Source organism: Camellia sinensis, chromosome 3 (genome assembly GCF_055761805.1).
Source record: "Camellia sinensis isolate YWXY chromosome 3, ASM5576180v1, whole genome shotgun sequence".
NCBI lineage: Eukaryota > Viridiplantae > Streptophyta > Magnoliopsida > Ericales > Theaceae > Camellia > Camellia sinensis.
This window is the reverse complement of record NC_138963.1, coordinates 210,490,686-210,515,363: the sequence shown is the minus strand read 5'-3', so window position 1 is coordinate 210,515,363 and position 24,678 is coordinate 210,490,686. Positions and strand designations below refer to the sequence as shown.

Here is a 24,678-nt window from a genome sequence, read left to right as displayed (position 1 = left end):
GAAGAAACCGGCATGTTTTTTATCATCGGCTGAATGACAGAAGGAACGATCACATTCGATCCCTCTAATCGAGGACGTTTGCTGCCTTGTTCTTCTAAGCCGGCCTCAAACTCAGCAGGGCGTTTCTCTGCCTCTTCCTCAACTTCTTGGCTGGCCTGCACGATCAAAGTAGATTCGGCATTCACATTTTTTGTCGTCTCCACCTCAATAACGCGCAAGGACTCTGATTCGCTAACAGGCAGGGAGAGTTGAGATTCAGTGGCGGGTGGTACTTCAGACGGAAGGGCCTCCGCTCTTCGCCACGCGGCCAACCTTTCCGCATTCGCCTTCCTGGCAAGTTTTGTCAGGCTTAACCCGACCATGTCTTCGGGGCCTGCGGCGAGAAGATCCTCTAAGCTGTGAAAAACGCCGTCAAGTGAAAGATCCCCTCGGCCCGAAGTGGATGGAGGATCGGCCGAATTCAATACCTCGTCAGACTCAGTTTCGTACTGATCTGATTCGGTAACATTAGCTACATCCCGCTCCGAATCAGACCCTTCAAAACCAACCTGCCTCAAGTTTTTGAAGTCGGACAAAATAAGAGCGATAAGAGAATCTTCACCCTCCGGAACCGAGATATTTTTCGCCGCCGAGAAGGTCGTATATGTCGGCTCGTAACGAAGCAGAACGTGGGCCGCCCTTCCTTGTTTCTGAAGACTTCGAAGGCCGAAATACTTGAGCGCGACTTTGATATCTGAAAGAACGACATCGTCAGTCGAAGATAGGACTTTCTTCAAATTGTTCCCTGCACAAGCCAAGCTGTAACATTTCAAAGAAGAGGCTTTATAACAAAAATGAACAAATAATAAAAGCGAGAAGGCAATCGGCCACCTGGCTCGCCCCTCCGTCTAGGAATAGGGTTGACGTGATCCTCCTTTTCGCCAAATTCCCAATTACCCTAGACAACGACCATAACATCATCAACTCGTTTCCCAGAACTGGAAAGCATAGTAATTAGCTGATGATCGATATCCTTGGCCCTAAGGAAGAAACGCCCGTGCCGACCAGAAGACTTAACCAAGGCATAGCAATGTCGAATGGCTGGAATGCCAAGGTTAATTCTAAGGCGACGATTGAGCGCCATAACCCCCATTATAATTCTAAAGAAATTCACATTGAATTGGGAAGGGATTAAACCCCAATGGCGAAGCACAGCCCTAAGAAACGGGTGAAGGGGAAAACGGACTCCACCCTCTGCGATTGACAAAAGAGGAAAGACAATCATGGTTTTGTCCTCCCTCTCCATATCAAGAGTGTCGTTTGCCACAAACGACAGACGAACATCATCAAGAATGGAGAAATGGCGTTTAAAGCCAGCAATTTGATCTGACGAGAGAAGGTCTTTTAAATGTTTCGTCATACCTTACAGTTTATAAGAATATGCCAAGGAAGGAATAAACCAGAAAGAGTTTTCGAAGCAAGGAAGGAGAGAACTTACAAAGGACGAAGAGGATATCGGAGAAGAAAGTTGCAGGGACGATTCAAAAGGCAATCCAATGACGAGCGTCATAAAATACATATTCGAAAGGACGTCAAAATTTTAAATCGCAATAAATAGACACGTACGAGAGGGCGGGAAGTCGACACGACAACCGAAAGGGATGCGCTTAGATATCCTCATGAGGATGAGGCCAACCGTCGAATTTTGGCTCTGGCTTTTCGAAATTCGGAACCAAGCACTCCAGCCAACTGTCGTTGGTAAAGTGCTTGGGGGGCAATTGTCGGAGCTGAATAAATAGAAGAGTCGGAAGATGCGTACCCCAGAAATCAGATATTATTCGGCTCCATATTGCGTGACTAGGATGCCGAATACGTTAGGAAGGCCGAATAGCCGGAGATCAATAGCTCCGAATAAATAAAAGGGGAATGGGATAAAAGTAGGCTCAGGCCCCGAGGCTCAGAAAGTAAGTATAAATACAAGAACCACAGATTTAGAAAGGTATGTAACAATCACTTTTTGCTTAATTTAGTAAACAAGCTATTTTGAGTACAAGAACTGACTTGTTCGTCGGAGTGCGAATTCCGGCACCCCCGACCAGAGTGTTTGTGTCTTTTCAAGTGATTAGCTGAGGATCACTAGCGTCTCCCAGAATCTGAAGAGTATTTCCAAAACCACTTCTCCACAGTAATTCATCACTAATGTCCAATTTTAGGAAAATGCTAGAGGTCCCAAATTTTCTACCAAATAAATGACCAAATGTCTCACATGGGTGTGGGGCCCACAAAATTGCGGACCCCACACCCATGTGAGACATTTGGTCATTTGTTTGGTAGAAAATTTGGCGTCCCTAGCATTACCCCCAATTTTATTGCTAAAGATAAAATAATAACACTTTTGATAATAAAAATATTTTCTTTAAAAAGTATTTTTGTCTCCAATTTTTGGGTCTCTAAAACCTTAATTATAAAAAAAAAAATTATAATAATTTGGATCCCAATATGATATCTATTTTTTTTACCGTTGAATTTATTTTTCAAAAAACTTTTAGTAATCATGATCGGTGGTTGCTAATGTGGCAAAACAAAATCTTCTATCAAATTTAATACAAGATTTAACTTTGTAAAATCTTAACTCAAGCTTTGTCACACCATTGGAGGTGTTCTAATAATCTCCTCAAGCTAAATTGGAATGACATTTTGGCCCAAGCAAGCATCCTAATTACTCCCCAAATTTTGCCAAACATTGATATTTAGGCCTCGTTTGGCAAGATGCTATTTTAGCCAATTAGCCAAAAAGTTACTAAATTAGCCAAAAAGCCAACAACCCATACCAAAAAGTCAAAGATTCTCTTTTCTCTCTACTTTTTGCACATCTTTTCGTAATTAGCCAAAAAATTATTCCTAACATACAAGTTTTTTTTACCTACCTTTTTAGCCAAATAACCAAAAAGTTACTAAATTAGCCTGTTCCCAAACGAGGCCTTAATAGGTAACTGAGAGTGGGAATTGATCTCCTTCGCAAATTTTTCATTTTTGTTCCGAACTTCGGGTACATACCGAACAACAGTGTTACTAACTACACACATAGACACAGACAGTGTCGGAATTTTATGCCATTTATTTATGTGTTATTAATAGTGTTTTTGCTTACTCAATATATATATATATATATATATATATTTTTTTTTTACGTGTATTAAATTAGATATAATTTTATCACATAGGATGGTTTTTTTAATTCTATGATTGAATTTTACATATTTGACATTTTTTTTATTCTCAATCATGTTTTGAAAAAATTATAATAAAACACTAACACACTAAAACCACAATAAATGAGGGTGCATTGAACCAAAAACGTATTAGTGACAAGAAAAATGCTTCGGACCCCAGTGGGGGTCGATCCTTAGTGAGATGGCGCGCCGTGATTAGATAAAAAAAAAAAAACTATTTTATTTAATTTTTTTTTTTTTTTGAGTTTCAGCCAGTGAAGGCTCGCCACCTCACTGGGGGTGCGACCCCCATTGGGAGTCTACAGCACAGTTAGTGACAATGTGTTTTAAAGAATATAAGCCTTGGTGGTGCAGTGTCTAGTTTGGCAAAGTTTTGGGAGGAAAAAAACAAAGAAAGGTTAGTTATTATTTGGTCATTAGTTAGTACAAAGAGAAGATAATTTTGCAATTTTTTTTTTTTTTTTTCCAAAAAATACTTAGATTGCAATTTCATTTAAGAGTGCTTTTCAATAACATAAGTTAATGTCAAAATATTCTAAAAATGCAACAAACATTTTCTGAACATAATTTGTATTAAAAAATAAACTTTTTTTGATCATCTTGGTTACTTATGATTAATGTAAGGACAATTCTATTCTACATAAATTCACCCAAACAAAGGTTTCTTGACGTGACTCAAGGCATATCATAGAGTCTTGTGTCCGATGATAGAGCCCACCTCTAACTCATCTTCATAATTCAAATTGTTGGGTTTATAAGACTCTAGAAACGGGAAAAAAAATTATTTATGAATTTTTTATTTATTTATCAATAATAACATAGTCAAATTATATTTGGCTTAAACTAAATGGATTACTTAAAAAATTATATTTACTATCCATAACACGGTGAAAAATGCTGAGATTGTTAGTAAATGTGGGAAGATGGTAGACTATTCCTGAAATATAACGTGTTCGTACTCTTAACCAATCGTAATTTATTTTATCCCTTATATTTCACAATCACCCAACACAATACTCCACTTACCTACCTTTTCCATCAATCACAATATTATGAAATATCATAGGTATATATTCCGAGATTACTGAATAATTACTCATAAATATGTTAGTATCGCTAGCATTGTTGTTATATGGCTAATTTAATAAACTTGGGTCTCATTTTGAAAAACACAATTTTAGTCAAAAAAAAAAAAAAAAATCACTAAAAGAAATAAAAAGTTTCAACTTATAAAAAAAAATAAAAAAATCAAAGATTAAATTTTTATTCTCTATTTTTTGACTTTTTTTCCGAAGAGTCCAATTTTTTTTTTTTTCCAATATCTTAATTTATTTATATTTTAACCCAAAAAAAAATAAATTAAAAGCCACTTCACTAAAATGGATTTCTGACGAGTCCCGCCTTCATATATGTACAACTCGAATTTTCCCAGAATAGTGCACAAACCAAACAAGCCGCTGTACATGCATAACCACACATAAGTCGACCCGGATTCTCCCAACTCCGAAAATCTCTCCCCACCACCCTACGATTTCGTCATCTCCTGCTCCTCCCACCCCATATCTTCTCCACCCTTCCTATCTCTCTCACCATTTTATATACTCTCTCTCTCTCTCTCCCTCCTCTCTCCTCTCTCCCGCCCTTACTTTTTATCTTTCCCTTGCCAAAATCTCTCCCCTATTATTATATCTCTCACACCACACTACTCTCTCCTCCTCATATCCGCAAGCTCTCGGCAATTTCTTCACTTGCGTTTCGGTTCATTCCCTCATTGTCGTGCCTTTAACTAGACAACACAATTAATCCAACATCGTTTTGGGGTTGTCTTGTCTGTGAATGTGAAGATTGATATAAGGGACATAATTTCAGAGCCGGAACGATGTTCACCGAGACGAACAGCTTGCCTTCTAAAATAGGCAATGCTATGCATTCCGATCCAAATATTTCGTCCACGGTTAACGATGAAGAATACGCCGTTCGTAACAGCAGCTTCTCGTCCTTCGACCCAAGCCGGATGAGCGGCGAGGGCTCTCCCATGATGATGTCTCCCTGGAACCAAACAACCCCTTTCACCAAATCACAATGGTCTAACATTGAAGACAGTATTCCTCAAAAACTCCCCCAAAATGGCCTAATTGGGTCGCTTGTCCGCGAAGAAGGCCATATTTATTCTCTCGCCGCCACGGGTGATCTGTTGTATACCGGGTCGGACAGCAAGAACATTCGGGTCTGGAAGAACTTGAAGGAATATTCTGCGTTCAAATCCAACAGTGGGTTGGTCAAAGCGATTATTATCTCTGGTGAGAAGATATTCACGGGTCATCAGGACGGCAAGGTTCGGGTCTGGAAAGTACACCCGAAAACCCCCGGAATCCATAAGCGGGCCGGAACAATGCCTACTTTCATGGACATATTCAAATGCTCCATCAAACCCAGCAATTATGTCGAGGTTAAGCGTAAGCGAACCGCTCTCTGGATCAAGCACTGCGACGCTATTTCATGCCTCAGCATGAATGAAGAACATGGTCTGCTGTATTCGGCCTCATGGGACCGATCCTTCAAGGTTTGGCGGATCCAGAATTCCAAGTGTCTCGAGTCGGTTAAGGCCCACGACGACGCAGTCAACTCCGTCGTCTCCACCGCCGGCGGGATGGTTTTCACCGGCTCCGCTGACGGCACCGTCAAGGTGTGGCGGCGGGAGATGCAAGGGAAGGTGACCAAGCATACCCTGCTTGACACTCTATTGAAACAAGAGTGCGCTGTCACGGCCCTTGCTGTTGGTGGGTCGGGTTCGGTTGTTTATTGCGGGTCGTCGGACGGGTTGGTGAATTTCTGGGAACGTGAGAAGGAGTTGTCTCATGGTGGAGTCCTCAAAGGGCACAAGCTGGCGGTTCTGTGTCTTGAGGCTGCAGGGAATCTGGTGTTCACCGGATCAGCGGATAAAAACATCTGTGTGTGGAGGAGGGAGGGGAATATTCACACGTGTCTCTCCGTGTTGAGCGGTCACACTGGGCCGGTGAAATGCCTGGCAGTGGAGCATGATAAGGAATCAACGGCTGGGGATCAAAAATGGGTTGTGTACAGTGGCAGTCTTGATAAGTCCGTGAAGGTGTGGAGCGTGTCCCAGCAAGCGCCTGATCTTCATCAAGCGGCTATGATGCAACAAAACCAGGGTTCTTCAGATGGGGATGTTTCTTGGGATTCTATTCCATCGGCAAAGTACTGAAACTCCTGTGACCGTAACTAATGTTATGAACATAAAAATTAATTACAAAAATAACTATCGAATAAATAAAAAATAATTTATAAATGTTTATAGATGTCAAAATTTTATTGTAAATATTCGATGGTTAATTCTGTGATTTGTTTTGCGATCTTAACATTGGTTTTTTAGCTTGAAATGATTTATTTCACCTTTCAACATGTCTTGGTAAGTGCCACATGTACTCTTGGCCAAGCTTGTTTGCGATGATTTTGGTAATGGTGACCAAGCTTGAAGAACAGGGGACATTGTTGTTTTATGTTATTATGAGCTTGGATATTATTGTTTATTTAGGAAAGAGTATTGGAAGAAGATATGATTTTTTTTTTAATTTTTTTTTTGGGTTCCTTCAAGTGTAGTTAATATAACATTGTTTGTTTTTGTTTACTATCATTGACAATTGTGCTGCATTTTGCCGAATATTCTTCAGGGTAAGATTTGCTGAGCTAACTCTTAATCTGATTGTTTGTTTAAATATAAATTCATCTAAAAAAAGTTTTACAGAAAAAGGAGAAAAAAAAATCTCACAACTTATTTAAATAAATAACTTCAAATTTTTTTTCATACCAAACATATCTCTAATTCATATTAAATTTTTTAAATTAAAATTTTTAATAACTATAATCATAAAAATGAATTTATATATGATATGAAATGGGTAAATGTTTGTTATAGTTGGACACGGAGTGATCTACAATTATTTTGGGAGGAAGAAATGGGAGGTACTACTATGTATAGACTGCCGGATGCATAAGATATTATTATTTATTTTTTTTTTGTTTTTGTGAAGTAGGTAATATGCAATTGTGTGGTTAAATTCCCAACTTGTGATATGTTAGGTGAGGTTGAAGTCCACTGAGCATCTTCTTAATATGTGGTGAAGATGCATGTTTTGTATTTATTTATTTTATTTTATTTTAATTTTTTAATTTTTATGTTTTCAAATAAAATGAGACAAAAATGGCCATAGCTTCCTAATAAAAAGTTTATAGTATTTAAGGACACAAAAATTATTTGTAGATCAAGTCGTTTAATGTTTTGCAGCTTTTTTTATGACCCAAAGGTCTTTATCAAAGTCGGGTGGGTCATTAGCTCGATTGTGTATGTAGGACTAAATTACTAGTGTTGGGCTTCTAAGTTCACGCTAAGACGAATGTTTGAAGTTAAATTATTTTTTGAGTCAAGTTTGAAAAAATAGCTTAAATCTGATGAGGCCCAAGTTAAAATAACATATGGTACTAGATAAAAACTTTGTTTGTATGGAATAAAAATACTTTACTCTTAAACATGTTGAAGTTATTGGAAGAATAGAACTTTTATCTCTTAAAAATAAAATAAAAGATTATGTCCCTTCTTTTTCTATGAAAATTATTTACGTCAATTTTAGCTAAGCGTGGTCCAAACAACAAATCTCATGGCATAACTTGAAATGAAGAGTAATGATCCGATATCAAGACGAGCCAGAATCAAGCTGTTGGACCATTTTATTTATTTATTTATTTATATATTTTGTTTATGAATTTTCTTTTATCTTGTTTATGAATCTCATCTTATTCATAAATGGAGATTCATTATTTTGGTGACATTTTGTCTTATTCATGAATGAAGATTAATTAGAATTCATGAACTTGGTGGTGAGTTAACATTTGTACACTCTCCCTTTTCTCTTGGTTTATGGTCATTATTATTTTTTGGTGTATTTTGTAAAGTCCTAGTGGCCTATAAATAATTCCTCTCATCTACTCTTTTCAATAACAACACCAACTATTGTTTATACAAGAGAGATTACTAGCAAAGAATTGTGTTTTTCCTGGTGGAGCTTTGGGTTCACCATCGTATGCAGAGTTGGCCAGAACCATACGACAAGTGGTCGGACTGTTGTATCCTAGAGGGGACAAGGCATAGTTTTGTGACTGTTGCATCAGTATTTGGGTTCTTTCTACCGCAGTGGGCTTGATCTCCTTCAAGAAAACGAGATATCCGTGCGTCAGCCTGATTTATTTGTATCTCATTTTCTTTACATTATTTATCAATAACATATAATTTTTTTTGATATTTTCACCAACAATTTTAAGGAGAATTAACCATGGTACAAGTACCAGAAAAAACTAATGATGAAATTGGAGATCTCAACAAGCCTTTCAAGTTTAAGGGAGTTCATTTTAAGATGTGAAAAGGAAAAATTCTTTTTTACCTCAGCCTTTTAAAAGTTACTTATGTTCTTACCGAGAAAAACACAAACAAAATCCGAACCGAGGAGATGAATGATGAAGATTATGAGGCACATGAAACAAAAGTGGCATCCTATAATACAGATGCGTATAAATGTCGCTTTTATCTCTTAAATTTCATTGCTGATTAATTTTATGATTATTACTATGATACCACTTACACTTTGTCTTCTATTAATTTTTGGCATACTTGCTTGTATCATATTAACAGTAAATATATAGGAATCATAGGTAGTTTAGGATTAATTCCTAAGGTGACAAAAAATTTGAGAAATGTGAAGTTTGCAGTAAAGCAAAAATTACCAAAAGGCCCGTTAAAAGTGTTGAAAAAAATACCGAATTGCTAGAATTATTTCATACTGATTTGTGTGAGTTTGAAGGAATTTTAACTTAAGGTGGTAATTAATATTTTATCGATTTTGTTGATGATTTTTCAAAATACACAAACATATATTTATTAAAAAATAAAAGTGACGCTTTTGAGAAAATTAAAGGATTCCTTCTTGAAGTAGAAAATCAATTCGGTAAAAAGATTAAGAGAATTAGAAGTGATAGAGGCTGGAAGTATGAATCTCTTGAATTCAACTCTTTTGTTCAGTCATTGGGAATTATTCATGAGACTACTCCATTGTATTCACCTTCGTCTAATGGCATAACTGAAAGAAAAAATAGAACATTAATTTACTTGACGAATGTTATGCTTATTGATTTAGGTGCTCCCTCAAATCTTTGGGGTGATGCTATTTTGACAGCTTATCATGTGATAAATAGAGTGCCATACAAAAAGACAAATTGTACCTTATGAGTTGTGGCGGGGGCATAAACCAAATCTAGGTTATTTGAGGGTTTAGGGTTGTTTAGCTTTTGTAAGGCTTGCAAATCCTAAATAACCTAAATTGGGTGAACGAGTTACCACCTGTGCTTTTCTTAGGTATGCGTTGCACAGTACAACCTACATATTTTTTGATATGGAAAATAATATTATTTTTGAATTAGGTGATGCTATTTTTTATAAAAATAAATTTTCTTTCAAATCTAGAAATAATGGGGGTCAAATAATTTTTGAAAATATTTTATCCGTGCCTAGCTGTTCTACTCCATCTCAAGTTTTTCTAGAATAAGAAAATTCTCAAATCCAACCAAGGAGGAGTAAATGAGCTACAGTTGAAAACTATTTTGGCCCTGACTATTATCTTTACAATGTGGAAGAAATTTCTCTTACGGTGTAAGAAATTTTATCATCACCTGATGCTATTTTCTAGAGAGAGACTGTAAATGATGAGATAGATTCACTACTTTCAAATAAAATATGGAAGCTAGTGGATTCACCTCTAGGTTGTAAAACTATTGGGTGTAAATTGGTCCTTCGTAAAAAACTTAAACCGAATGGAACTATTGATAAATATAAAGCGAGGCTTGTCGCTAAAGGTTTTAAGCAACCAGTTGATCTTGATTTCTTTGATACTTTTTCTCTAGTTACTAGAGTTACATCCATTAGACTGTTGATAGCAATGGCTACAATTCATGATTTAAAAATTCATCAAATTGATGTAAAAACGACTTTTTTAAATAGAGATCTAGATGAGGAGATTTACATGGACCACCCAAGGGCTTTGTGGAGCCTGGCCAAGAAAGTAAGCTGTGTAAGCTAACTAAATCCTTTTATGGTTTAAAACAAGCTCCTAAATAGTGGCATGAGAAATTTATTCCCGCATGCTTAAGAATGACTATAAGACTAATGAATGTGATAAACGCATATATTATAAAACTTGTGAGAATGCACATGTGATTATTAGCCTATATATGGATGATCTACTTATCTTTGGCTCTAATTTTCATATTACGAATGAGACTAAAAATATACTTAATAGCCACTTTGATATGAAAGATCTTGGTGAAACCAATTTTATTTTGGGAATTAAAATTACCAAGACTAAGGATGGCTTTTTTCTTGATTAGTCACATTATGTTGAGAAAATTTTAAAGAAATATAAATTTCTAGACTGTAAATATGTTGCTACTCCTTTTGATGCAAGCATACATTTATTTGTTGTAACAAATGAAAAAGAAGTGATTAATCAAAAGGAATATGCTAGCATGATTGGTAGTTTGAGATATGCTACTGACTGTACTAAACCTAACATTGCATACGCTGTTGGAGTACTTAGCATGTTTACTAGCAAGCCAAGTCGAGATTAATGGCTAGCCATGGGAAAAATTATGAGATATTTATCTGGTACCAAAAATTATGATTTTTTTATAACAAGTATCTTGCGGTACTTGAGGGATATAGTGATGCCGATTGGAACACTTTGTCAGGTGATTCTCTCTCTACCTCCGGTTTTATTTTTTCCTTGGATAGTGGTGCTATATGTTGGAAATCTAAAAAACATACTATAATTGCTAATTCTACTATGGAAATTGAGCTTATAACGTTAGCTTCAGCATGTGAGGAAGCAAATTGGTTGAGAGATTTGTTACATGAAATCCCTTTTTACGAAAAATCAATTCCTCCTGTGTTAATTCATTGTGATAGCACTGCTACTATTGGTAGAGTGAACAATCATTTTTAATGGTAAATCCAGACCTATTCGAAGGAAACACAGTGTAGACGCGCCCGCGGAGGGGGGGCCTTATGCTACTACAGTTCGGACTCGCGATTTTTGTTGTCGCGGTTCTTAATCTGAACCAAAGAGTCCAAATCTGGCAAATCGTTTTGAGAAACAGATTTTTTGAAAAAGTAGTGCCAAACATGGACTGCTTTGCCAGATACAAAGTCGCCACCTAAATATTTTTTAAATGGGGAAATTTAGGAAACCCTGACTCGGTGCCGAAGGCCACATGTCCGTCATCACCGGAGTTGTCTCGGCTTTAGGAAACCCTGACTCGGTGCCGAAGGCCACATGTCCGTCATCACCGGAGTTGTCTCGGCTCGGGAGCTTGGGTACGATCGGGGAAGGTCAGCTCTGAGCACCCCCTTTCGCCCGGTTCGAAGATCGGCCTCTACTAACCATGATATCCGATTTTGAAAACATTACGTGTTCTTATTCCATTTATTAGCCTAGAATTACTATGTTATGCGCGCAGCAAACAAGTATAGACTAGATTGCCTAATTTGGAAATAAACATTGCATATCTGTTCGGTTTTGAAAAGCGCTTTGGAATTTGCTACTCGTAAGTAGGCTAAAACACGGATTTCAAGAGTTTTTTCCAATTCAGACAATCCACCCTTCACCCACAGGCATTCAAAACAGTTTATCTCATATAAGCACTTAGCCGCATGGCAGGCATACTGTCATGGCAACACTCACACACATGCGGGATGCTAAAGCATAAATACTTACATCGTACTCCGTGCCAAAACAGTAAACTAGTTAGCAAACATGCATGTCCTAGTTCATGTTGAAAATGGCTAATGCATCACATGCAAAAATGCAATCTAGGCAGGCTCGGCTAACCCTAAACATGGCATATGAAATGCGATCAATTACCACATATTCAATTTGTGAATTGAAATACAGATGCAGTTAGCGTGATGTACCGAGCCTAATGTATGTAATACAAATGTATGGATGCACGCATGCATAGCATAAGGTATGCTAAATTAAATATGCCCTAGTCTACAATCATAAGCGGGTAAATAAAAGGGAAGAAAGACGTGGGTTTGGAAGACATACACACCACCCACACACACTTATTACATATTTGCCATCGCTCGGAGGGACTGAATAAATATTACAAATTAATTAACTACGCAAGCTAATTAAATATTACAAATTGCCTAATCAGCTAAGCGAATTAACTTAAGCTAAGAAAACAGTAAATCGCCTCGGGAAATGCGCCACCATGCATGGGATGCCTCTGTTTTCCTTCCTTCACTCCTCTGGAGGTTGTCAAAACCTCAGGACTGCTTCTCTGGACATTGAGGAGTACCACCGGTTGAGTAGAATTGCCACCGGCAGTGTGGTGTAGTCACCGGCACAAGATGAATCCATCGGCTGCTTGTTCACTGCCGGTCGGCAATATATACTGCCGGTCGGCAAGGAATGCCTGCAGAACCTGCAATTGACAGCAACAGAGGGCAAGGCAAAGCATGGCAGCACAATTCAAGGCATATATGCACCATTCATGTCCCTTATCATGTTTGTGACTCAAAGGGGCATGTGTCTCGATTCTCGGACCACCAATCACGCATTTCCATGCATGATGGCCCAAAGAGTCAAGTATGCAATTTTCATGTCAAATGAAATGCAAACCAAACAAACAAACTAAGGCCCAATTCCTATCATCAAGTCAAGGAACAAGGCATGCATGCAAGATGCAATGCAACCTAGGCATGCAAGCTAAGGATGCAACATGACATGGCAACAAACTTATGCAAGCATACAAGCAAACATGGGGCCATGCAAATGGATGCAAAGATGGACTTATACAAGATTTGGGCAGCTCTAATAAGGCCCAAAACAGTAGCCAAAATGCCCAAACATGGAGGCTAAACACGCATGCACACATGCACATGTTATGGTCTAAGTCTTAAGCATTAAGCTAGCAACATTCAAGCACACTCGAAAAGAGATTTCATGGACAATTAGTATGCAACATGAGCTCTAAAATCATGCTATAAAATGATGCCAAATCATGTTAAACAAGATAAGCAAATGCATGCAATCATGGTTCAAACACTTGAGGCAAGTCATGAAGCTTTGAAGCACATTTAGCACAACAATCATGGCATGCATTAAACAACTAAAAACAGATTTTTAGCATGTTAAAACAAGGCTAAAGGACTACTTAGATGGCATCTAAGTGACTCAAAATTCAGAGGCATGCACAATGGTTAAAACATGGAGCATGCAACACATGCTTCCAAAGCATTAAAGAGGCATGCAAGGCAGTCACGCAAGCATGAAAATGGGACTGAAATAACATGTAGGGTGGCCCCAAATCACCAAATCAATGCAAAGATGTCATGCTATACATGCACATACTTAAGGCCAACAAGTCGGAATGCAAAGGGGCTATACTAAGCATGCCAAAATCAACCCAAACACTTATGGACAGACCTAAAACATGTCAAGATAAGCATAAAATCTTCACAAATGTAAGCCTAAAACATGCTAGAAACAAAGGCACACAACCTAAGACATGTTAAGGGATCACAAGGCATTACATGGCAACTATGTTAAGCATGCATGGAGTACCAAAACCAATTTAAAATCATGTTATATTATGGAAATATAAACATGAAAAATAGTCTACACATGCTCAAATACACACTCAAACATAGGCTCCCTTTAGAGGCAAAAAATGGTCCATTTCAAGGACAACAAGGAGAGGGGGTGGCCCTCTCCTTTTAGAGACTTCAAGGTCTCCACCACTGAAATCCCTCAAGATTTCAGTGGTGAAGAGGCCCAAACACCAAAGTCCCGAAACTAGCACAAAATAGCACAAAATGAGGCCTTTCAAGGCCTAAGAGGGGTCAAGCACCCCCAAACCAAAAAAAACCCTTAATAAACAATCAAGAGGGTCTAAAAATAGAACTTTTTTGTGTTATACAATAAGCACGAAAACAGCTCTAAGATGGGTAGAAAATCAATGCAAAAATGGGGAATATAAAGTCAAGATTCTTACCCTTGGAGACCTCTTCAACAATGGTGACCTTGTTGCTTCCTTAGGCTCCAAACCAGTCAAGAACCTCAAGAACAAGCTCTTAGAACCTTAGTTTCAAGAGGAAGGTGAAACACTAGGTGCTTGTGTGCAATAGTATGGACTAAAACACACACAAGAGTAATATAGAGATAGGATGTGTATGCAACTCTAACCCTAGAACTCAAACCCTAAAAATGGCTGTCTAAGCTCTCCAAAATATCTCAAGTCTCTAACCTCAGCAACAAGAGAGAGCCCCATTTCCTTATAGAAGCTTCTTGTCTTGTAAAGCTTACAAGACAAGCTTCATAAGAGGGAGATCCCTCCATACACGTGTATGGAGGGGAGCAAAAGCAAGACAGCTGTCTTAAAATATCTGCAAAAGCAGATGCACAGTAGTCGGCCGGCCAAAAATACCATCTTGGCAAAAAAGAGTGCCGGCCGGCAACAAATAGTGCCGGTGGCAGCAAAGACCAGCCGGTGGCCTCTAGCCACTGCCGGTGGTGGGTGGGGATGGTCTACAAGCCCTACCCTGCCTCTCAAAGGCAAGATGCCAGTGTTTGGTGCGAAACCAGACACGAAACGGTCGAGTTCGGAGATCCTGAGGCAAGGCGCGCGAGCCGAGGCCTCCGGGAACTCCAAACGAACACAAACATGGATAATCACCGAGTGTTCAAACGGTGACGTCCAAGTCTTGAGGACGGTCAAAAATGGGGTGTCTACAGTTGCCCCTCTTTGACAGAACTCGAAAGTCATAACAATGACGGGAGTGAGTGTCAAAGCCCAGAGACGACCCATTTTTGACAAGGCCGAAGACTTAGACAAAAGCATGCGAGACAAACAAGATAAGCGCCCGAAGGCAGGGGCAAAATGCAAGACAATGCACAGAGCCGGACATAACTTATGATCATGCAAAGAAAGCTGTAACGAAGCATACATGCGACAGTTTTAAGCCAACATACACCTCAAATGAACCGTACATACAATATCGTGCCTGAAAAGAAAACAAACTTAACAGGTACAATGTCGTTAGCAACATGCATAGTAGTATACTCGAAATGTGTGACAGCGCAAAGCAAGTGGGGAGCATAACAATGCTGTGAAAATACAAACATGTAAGTGGAGCATGCGGTCTACGCCGGTAACGAAATTGATCATAAGCATGCGGTCTACGCAGGTGATGAAAACAATAATGCGGTCTACGCAAGTAAAACATGCGGTCTACGCAAGTAATGAAATTGAACAATGATGCGGTCTATGCAATCAAAGCATGCGGTCTACGCAGGTAATGATATAATGCGGTCTACGCAATCAAAACATGCGGTCTACGCAGGTAATGAAAATAGTAATGCGGTCTACGCAGTCAAAACATGCGGTCTACGCAGGTAATGAATACATGCGGTCTACGCAGGTAAAGAAATTAAACGATAAATATGCGGTCTACGCAAGGAAAGAAATTGAACAATTATGCGGTCTACGCAAGCAATACATGCGGTCTACGCAGGTAAAGAAATTGAACAATAAATATGCGGTCTACGCAAGGAAAGAAGTTGAACAATTATGCGGTCTACGCAAGCAATACATGCGGTCTACGCAGGTAAAGAAATTGAACAATAAATATGCGGTCTATGCAAGGAAAGAAATTGAACAATTATGCGGTCTACGCAAGCAATACATGCGGTCTACGCAGGTAAAGAAATTGAACAATAAATATGCGGTCTACGCAAGGAAAGAAATTGAACAATTATGCGGTCTACGCAAGCAATACATGCGGTCTACGCAGGTAAAGAAATTGAACAATAAATATGCGGTCTACGCGAGGAAAGAAATTGAACAATTATGCGGTCTACGCAAGCAATACATGCGGTCTACGCAGGTAAATAAATTGAACAATAAATATGCGGTCTACGCGAGTAAAGAAATGATTACAAACATGCGGTCTATGCAGGTAATGTAATTAACATGCGGTCTACGCAAGCAATGAAATGATTACAAACATGCGGTCTACACAGGTAATGTAATTAACATGCGGTCTACGCAAGTAAAGAAATGATTACAAACATGCGGTCTACGCAGGTAATGTAATTAACATGCGGTCTACGCAGGTAATGTAATTAACATGCGGTCTACGCAAGTAAAGAAATGATTACAAACGTGCGGTCTACGCAGGTAATGTAATTAGCATGCGGTCTACGCAAGTAAAGAAATGATTACAAACATGCGGTCTACGCAGGTAATGTAATTAACATGCGGTAAACCGCTCAACGGAATGCAATGCACAAAAAAGCGTGACGGTTTGAAATGCGCAAAACAGTGCGATGATTCAAATTGCACAAAACAGTGCGACGGTTTGAAATGCACAAGACAGTGCGCCGGTTTGAAATGCACAAAACAGTGCGCCGATTTGAAATGCACAAAACAGTGCGACGATTTGAAATGCACAAAACAGTGCGACGATTTGAAATGCACAAAGCAGTGCGCCGATTTGAAATGCACAAAACAGTGCGACGATTTGAAATGCACAAAACAGTGCGACGATTTGAAATGCACAAAACAGTGCGACGATTTGAAATGCACAAAACAGTGCGACGATTTGAAATGCACAAAACAGTGCGCCGGTTTGAAATGCACAAAACAGTGCGATTGATATGCGATACACATGGGGCAACTTTTGGATCTTGTAAAAGTCAAAAGGATACGAAAAGGATACACCTTGTATGAATTGGAGTGCCACGCACGGAAGCTGCAGTCCGAGGTCAAAACGGAGGCCGGTTGAGCATCGGAGATGCTCTTTCTTGCACTTTCTTGAGCTATGAAGACCAAAAACTTCTCAAATGGCCTAAACAAGGTCGTGGGAACACCACCGGCCGGAAGGGGAGGCCACCGGCTGAAAAATAAATCCATTGGCACAAAATACTGCCGGCCGGCACAAAATATTGCCGACCGGCAGAAAGTTGCTGATTCGGGGCAGTTTCGACTTTTCACTTCGGGTGTTTTAAAATAGGGCTTCAAACCCTATTTCCTCACTTCCCCACCGCCGAAAACTCTCACTCTCTCTCTCTAGAGTGTTTTTCTCTCATTTTTCGCCCGTTTCTTTGCATTCTACGCCCATTTCGTCGTCGGATTCGCAATTTTCTTCGCGTTTCGGACATTTTCAACCGATCACATTTTTGTTTCGGTGCCTCGTTTGGCGTTCCCACCTTTTCGAGGTTTGTTCCCCTCGTTTTCCTCTTCATTCCCGTGCCTTTTCACATTCCGGCCTTCCCGGCCATTTTCGACCTTCTCGGGAGTTGACTTTTCGGTTGACTCTTCATATTCCGGCCCGGTTTTCCTTCCTCCGGCCATTTTCTCATCATTTTCGATATGGCGGATGACATTCCACGTGGCGGGACTCCCCCGGATCACGAGATGGATCCCGGGGTCGAGCTCCTACCGTTGAGCGAGCGCCCGTTCGACTCGGCGACCTACCGACTGGCGATCCATGTTCTGCCCCCCGAGAGGCACGTGGCGCCTGAGCTACTACTGCGTGAGCCTACCTCCCACCTTTCTTTCAGCGTTTCCGAGGTAACTTTCTTTCTTCTGCTTTACTTTCCGCAATGTAGGATACAAAACTGTCATAGTTAGCTGTACTCTTTAACTGCTTGAATTTGATATACCGTAGACTGTAGTTGACTGTAAACATACATACAACTGACATCTGCTCGAGACTGACGCGTGCACACACACTGCACTAGCCCTGAATCACTCAAACACACTGCACTCACTGTATTTCACTGCATACACACTGGCGCCCAGTATTTGTCTTAATCTGTTAAATTTGCACACATGCTTTATCTATTTTGAAACACCCAAACACGCTGACACATCACACGTTGTAGTTCACTGTAAGCACACCGACACCCGGTATTTGTTTAAATCTGACAAACTTGCACACATGCTTCATCTGCTTTTTCAAAACTGCATTTTGAATGTTGTCTTGCAATTGTTATTTTCTGTTTACAGGAGGGTTCCCATACCATTCGCGGGTATGGGAATACTGGCGCTCGGGAGTGGTACGATGAGCTCCCTGACGCGGTCCGACGCATAGTGGACCGGGCGGGCTTCGGCGCCTTCTGCCAAGGACTCTCCAGGCTCTCCACATGCAGACCTCTCCTTGCCGCTTTGGCGGAGAGATGGTGGGACACCACCGATTCGTTTCACTTTTCTGCTGCAGGGGACATGACGATGACCCCTTACGATTTCTCAATGCTCACTGGCATCGGGGTAGGGGGGGATCCGATCCCTTTTGACATCGACATGGATGAGTGGACCGCCGCTCAGGTCCATCTACTGGGGGAGGCCCCACCTCTTGCTCGTCCAGGCTTCGTGCGGTACTCCTGGTTCGAGGTACAGTTTCGGGTTCAGCCCGTGTTGGAGGAGGAGGCGCAGATGACCCAGGAGGACGTGGAGAGGTATGCTCGCGGCTTCCTCATGTTCCTGTTCGGGACTACCATCTTCGCCGATCGGGCGAACACTGTGCCTCTCTGTCTTCTCAGCGCACTGGTGGACGTCTGGGACATCCTGCATTATGATTGGGGTGGCGCTGCTCTGGCCACCCTTTATGGATATATGAGCTCGGCTTCGCGCGGCAGCGGCCAGTTGCTCAGAGGCTACTGGCGGGCTTGGGAGGTACATTTCTTCTCCGCTTTTCATTTCTATTCGATATTTTCTGTACTCTGTACACTGCACACACGGTAGTCTGCTCTATACTTGCTGTATACTGTACACACGGCACACACATACATTCTGCTTCACACTGACTGTACACTGCTCACACTGTACACTGCACACAATACACTGCACAACACACGGCTCTGCCATTTCTGCTTTATTCTGTATATTCTGCTTTATCCGATAGTCATACTGACATCTGTTTTGCAGTTGTGGGTTTACGCCTACTTCCCTAGGCTTGCCCCCGTACCAGTCACAAAGACTCCCCTGGTCATCCCCTTCTCACGGCGCTTTGACGGGAGATGCACCCGGCTGCCGCGAGAGACTTTCGGCTTTTTCCGCCGATATTTCGACACCATTACCCCGGCCGAGGTATGTTTTACTTGCAGTTCATTTAAGCTTCGCTTTCCCACTGTATATTTCAATAACAGTAGATAACAAACTGTCTGTCACTTTCAGATCACTTGGCGGCCGTGGGCTCCGTTGCCAGCTGTGACTCGAGATCGGTTCGCCGGTGCCGATGAGACCTCACGTTTCCGGATCTTGCTGGAGGGCCCGGTCTATCGGGCTTGGTACCTGGGTGAGCGTTTCCTACGCCAGACCCTGGGGTTACTTGAGCAGATGGTCCCGGTTCACCCTCCTGCGGATATGAGGGAGACCGAGAGGCTCACCAACGAGTAGATAGATGACTACACCATTGGCTGGGAGGAGGCCGGCTTCAGAGGCACCGGCGACTATCGGGAGTACGTGCAGACGTACCTGATGCGACCCCTGAGCGGTGGCCGTCGAGCGGAGTGGGCCAGGCCTGTGGCATCGGCGGCTGGGGCCGGAGTGGGAGTTGGAGTAGGGGCTGCAAGGAGGGCCCGAGTCCGTGGCAGGGGCGGAGTTCAGGGAGGACGGGGGACTGGCTGGCCCGCCCTGCCTGCTGTACTGACTTTCCAGGGACAGGGTGGGGCGACCTATCGGATCTCCTTCGCCCCTCCGCCAGCTGATCACGAGTTCATCGGTGTCCCCGACTTACCTCCGGTATGTATTACTGCACTTTGTATAGTCATGTCATTTCAGTTTATTTGATATTCCACAGAATATTAATGCATCTAATATTTTTGCAGGCTTCTTCTGAGTACACCCGTCAGTCGTTGGCGATGAATGCCTCGATGATGGGGATGCTTCAGCGGACATTTGATCTCCTAGCCCTCTACAGCATACCGGTATGTCCTTCTGACACTGGCCTCAAACCATTCATACACTGCTTTACATAATCTGATGCACGGCACAACACCTGATACACTGATCTCATAGTATCTGATACACTGCATACACTGCATTCTGCACCGTACTCTGCGATGATAAACTACTCACGGCATTCTCATACTGTACTCATATACTGCATTCTGCACGGATAGACTGCTCACGGCATTCATACACTGTACTCTGCATTGCATTCTGCACTGATAAACTGTCTACAGTATACTGATGCATTTCCCTTTTATGTACTTTTTCAGCCCCCTTTCCAGATTCCCATGGCAGGAGGTGCTCCAGCTGGACCTTCCGTCCCTGCCTGGGGGAGAGATGTGGAGGGCCGAGTATTCCCCCGCTCCAAGGCAGGGCGTGCTCATGTCGGGAGCAACTCGCGAGCTCCAGTCCCGGATGATGATGACGACGAGGAGTCAGAGGCAGAGGCAGAGGCGGAGTCCGAGTCATCGGAGGAGGAGTCCGGAGGCGGTTCTAGCTCGGGCTCTGACGACGATGCTGATGATGCTCCTGGACCCTCGTCCAGGAAGAGGACCAGGACAGACTGACGGCCCTTGGAGTGCTCGACACAGATGCGGATTTTTGTTATTTTTCTTCTTTCTTGTACTTTTTCTCTTTTCCTTGGTAGTTAGATTACCTTGTACTGCAGCAGGCAGATTTTGTTTTCCTCAAAACTTTGTACCTAAAAAAGATTATGAAATGAATAGATTTTTGCTTAAAAAAAAATGTTACATTTACATATCTCATGCATTGCATCGCATTCCATCATGTTACACCTCAATGTAAATGAAATTGATTGGTTATCTGAAAATTGAACACTTGCACTGTAATAATCAGATAATTAAACAGCCAATAGCAAAATAACCCAAGCAGCCCGCTGCCTGATTTTGGATACACAGTCCTTGCTCTACTGGGGATTAATCTGTATACAGCCCTTAGCACAGCATTCAGTTCATCCTGCACACAGCAAATTCTGAACAAACGGCCTAATCTGACAAGACGGACTACAGCGGTGAAACCAGCTGAAGTTGAAATACAATCGGATATAGAGAATGGCAAAACATTCTGAGCATAAACGATTAACTTTCGGAAAAGGGGTTTTCTTAACCGGGGTATCGAGCCTACAACTGAACACAGCAGGGAGGATTCAAACAAAGAGGTACACGACCTAAACACAACGAGACACGCTCGGGAAAGACTAAAAACAAAAGACGAGACCGTCAAATGAAAGAGACACGACACACAGACGCGTTAGCGAAGATGGAGGACCTCGGACCACGAGGAGCCAGTTCAATCTGGGTATTGTTTCCCACCTCCTTCTGATTTGTGATTCTCACATCACTCGACTCTCGAGCTCGGATTTTCTCTCAAAACCCTTTTCCTCACTTTTCTCTCAACTTACACCTCTCTATTCTTCATTCTCTCATTTTTCATCCCTCCCCGGGGTGATTGATGGATAACTAGAAAGGTGTGGGTTCATGCTCAATACCGTTAGCTCACAGATATTTCTTCTGACGGGCAGAGCGCTCCTCTGGCAAGTACGTCGATGACGGGGGAAAGACAGAACGCCTGGCTCAACTGTGCCCCTAGTTCATCATTTTAACCATTTTTTGTTTTGGTTTTCTACTAAAACAAGTTTGATCAAAATGAGAATCGGATTAACGTACTCGTTCGATTTTTGATTTGAAAACCATGCGAGTCAGGTTGTAAGCACTGAAAATTTTCCTTTTTGGGTCCAAGACAATGGTCTAGTTTTGGAAAATGGAATAGTTTTCGAGAAAATAGTCAACCTCAGTAAAAATTTTCAAAAACTATTTTGCAAACAGTCAATGCTCAACGGGCATGGAACTTACTCTTTAAGATGCGCAACCTCGGATCGGAGGCAATGGAAAATTGCCCCTGGTTTGAAGAGGGGGGGAGGCAACGGAAAGTTGCCCCTGGTTTGAATGGCATCTCATGGCAACGGGAAGTTGCCCCTTGTTTGGATGGTGCCGCAGCAGTCTGCAAACGGTCTTCATTGGCGGTGGTCAAGCTCTTGGACACAGCGATGACGAAGACGGTCACAACAAATATATGGGCACAATCACCTTGAAAGGTGTTGGCAACTGGACTTTGACATGAAATCGAGACCATTGCATGGACTGAGACACTATGACACCGTTGGGGGCTGGACTTCATGACAAAGTTGCCTACGTATCCCAAACATGGGAATCAAGCCTCACGTAGTTCCGGTTAAGGCACACTCGGGTATTTTAACCTTCACTTTTCAGGCTCTAATTTTTGCCAAGGCGCCCGATGCGGGTTTTCGACCTTGCGAGCTTCTTTTCATTTTCTTTTGTTCATTTCTTTTTTTTGCATTTTTCTTTTCTTTTTTCATTTTTTTCTTTTTTCATTTCTTTTCTTTTTTTTTGTATTTTTTGCTTTTTTGTATTTTTATCTTGCTCTAATTTTTGCCTGGGTCGCCCTTCCGGGTTTTCGGCCCAGCGAGCCTCTCAAAGGGTAAAAGTGTAACAAGTCCATGCCAAATGGTTTTCGAAGTTGAAGCCTCTCTGTGTCTAGGAGAACGGCTATTGCACTGATTTGCAGAAGAATCCATCACGGTTGCTCCACGAGCTTCTTCTGGTGAGATCTACTCGTTTTGATTCGGCTTTGATGCCTCCTGCTCGAGGGCTGCTTCTGATCTGGCCATGCGGGCCTTTTCTGACAGTCGGCCATTTGAATGTTCTGAACGGGTTCAAGGTTCGAAGTGGGCGGGTTGAATCTTGAGGCTGAGAGCGATCCTAGGCTGCGCGATCTCAAGATCGATTCCACACAGGTCTTCGTAGGGCCACGTAAAACATTTGTTTTTGAAAGTTTTTAAGAAAGCGACAAATCGCTCGCGCCGAAGATAGTGTGGAGCCAATCTGGATCCAGCCAGGATCCTCCTCAGTACTCACGCCGACAAGCATGATTTCACTCACTAAAAAGCTTAGCACGCCTCTCTTTCCCTCAAAATGATCAAAATTTTGCAAAACCCGAGAAATTCCTTCCTCTTCGTTTTTATCACCGCAGTGTTCAAAAGGTTTGTTTTTTGAAAAACTTAGGCTAATGCAATGAGTTTGGCGCGCAAGAGAGCAGACGAGATGTACTGTCAGCCCAATCAAATTCTCTGGCACTTATGCTGAAAGCAAGCATGAAGTTGAGACAGTAACAGCTGTTTCATTCGGATTTGTTGGTGCAACTGGCCCCTTGGCAGAGATAGACTCAAAACAAAAACAGATAATTACAAGACAAAACGGTGTTCGAGGCAACAACCCCAGAATCACCTGGTATTATATACAAAGGGGACTGACTCGATACAACAAGACAGACCCTTAAGCAAAAAGACTGACTCAAGACAAAGAGACAGACTCAAAACAAAAGATTGACTCGACACCCAAGCCAGGATTTACAAAACTCGGTTTCACCGATGCTCAAAAATGCGTGCCAGACGCTACATCCAAAATATACCAAATGTCGCCCGCAGGCGGTTCACTTTACATACTCGCAGTATCTGAGCCCTCGAAATCCAACAACTGGGTGGTAACGGACTTGGCTGAGGTGGGTGGGAGGATAACCTTGTTGTCGATCAAATCTTGCACTTCATGACGAAGGCGGAAACAACCATCGGTACTGTGGCCGGACTGTTGGTGGTACGCGCAGTACAAGGTAGCATCATGCGTGGCGGGGAGATTCTTCGGGAGTGGCCGAGGCTCCAAAGGTTTAAGATGTCCATTCTTCGCCAATATTAGTAATGCCCTAGACAAAGGCATGTAGAGGTCGTGAAAGACCCTGCGCCCTCGGGGCAGGTACTTTGAAGTTTGAGGATTCTTGCCAGATGCGCTAGCGAAAGGGTCGGCTGGCACTGCCTTGGCTTTTTGACCCTTTCCCGGTGCAGGGTTGGGAACGACAGGAATTGTCTGGGCATGACGGGGCCCATCCTGGTTTTCTGCCTGGCTTGAACCGCCTTTGATTGGAGTGGAGAAAGCATCATCCACAGCTTTGGTCACGATCGCAGATGTTTGTTGCTTGTTCATCCCTCTGACTTTCAGAGCCTCGACTGCCCACAGCAGTTGTTCGATAGGATCGGCATTTGCCTTCATTTTGTCTTTTCCTCCGGCCTCAGCCTGGTCAAGGGTTTGGGTTGCTACTTCAGAGCGAAGCCCAGTTGTTGCTGACATGTCGCAGCTGTAGCCGGAAGCCACCTCTGGCTGGTTGAGCTCTATCACAATCCGCCCCAGCAGCGGAGGCTTCTGTGGTATGAAATTCCCGGCATACGACGCCACTGGCGGTGAAGCCGACATTCCATAGGCCAGATCGGCCACGGACCTCTGGAGGTCACCTA

The 24,678-nt window shown here is 42.0% G+C and overlaps 1 protein-coding gene across 1 annotated transcript; it reads left to right on the top strand.

Annotated features, from left to right (window-relative positions):
• The first annotated feature begins 4,653 nt into the window (after positions 1–4,653).
• On the top strand, positions 4,654–6,850 carry LOC114299897 (Transducin/WD40 repeat-like superfamily protein). Its single transcript, XM_028244725.2, has one exon. The coding sequence runs from the start codon at positions 5,092–5,094 to the stop codon at positions 6,436–6,438; it is 1,347 nt and encodes a 448-aa protein (XP_028100526.2). The 5' UTR covers positions 4,654–5,091; the 3' UTR covers positions 6,439–6,850.
• The last annotated feature ends 17,828 nt before the right edge of the window (positions 6,851–24,678 follow it).

Coding starts and splice junctions, on each gene's coding strand:
- LOC114299897 (XM_028244725.2), top strand. CDS start 5,092: ATGTTCACCGAGACGAACAGCTTGCCTTCTAAAATAGGCAATGCTATG.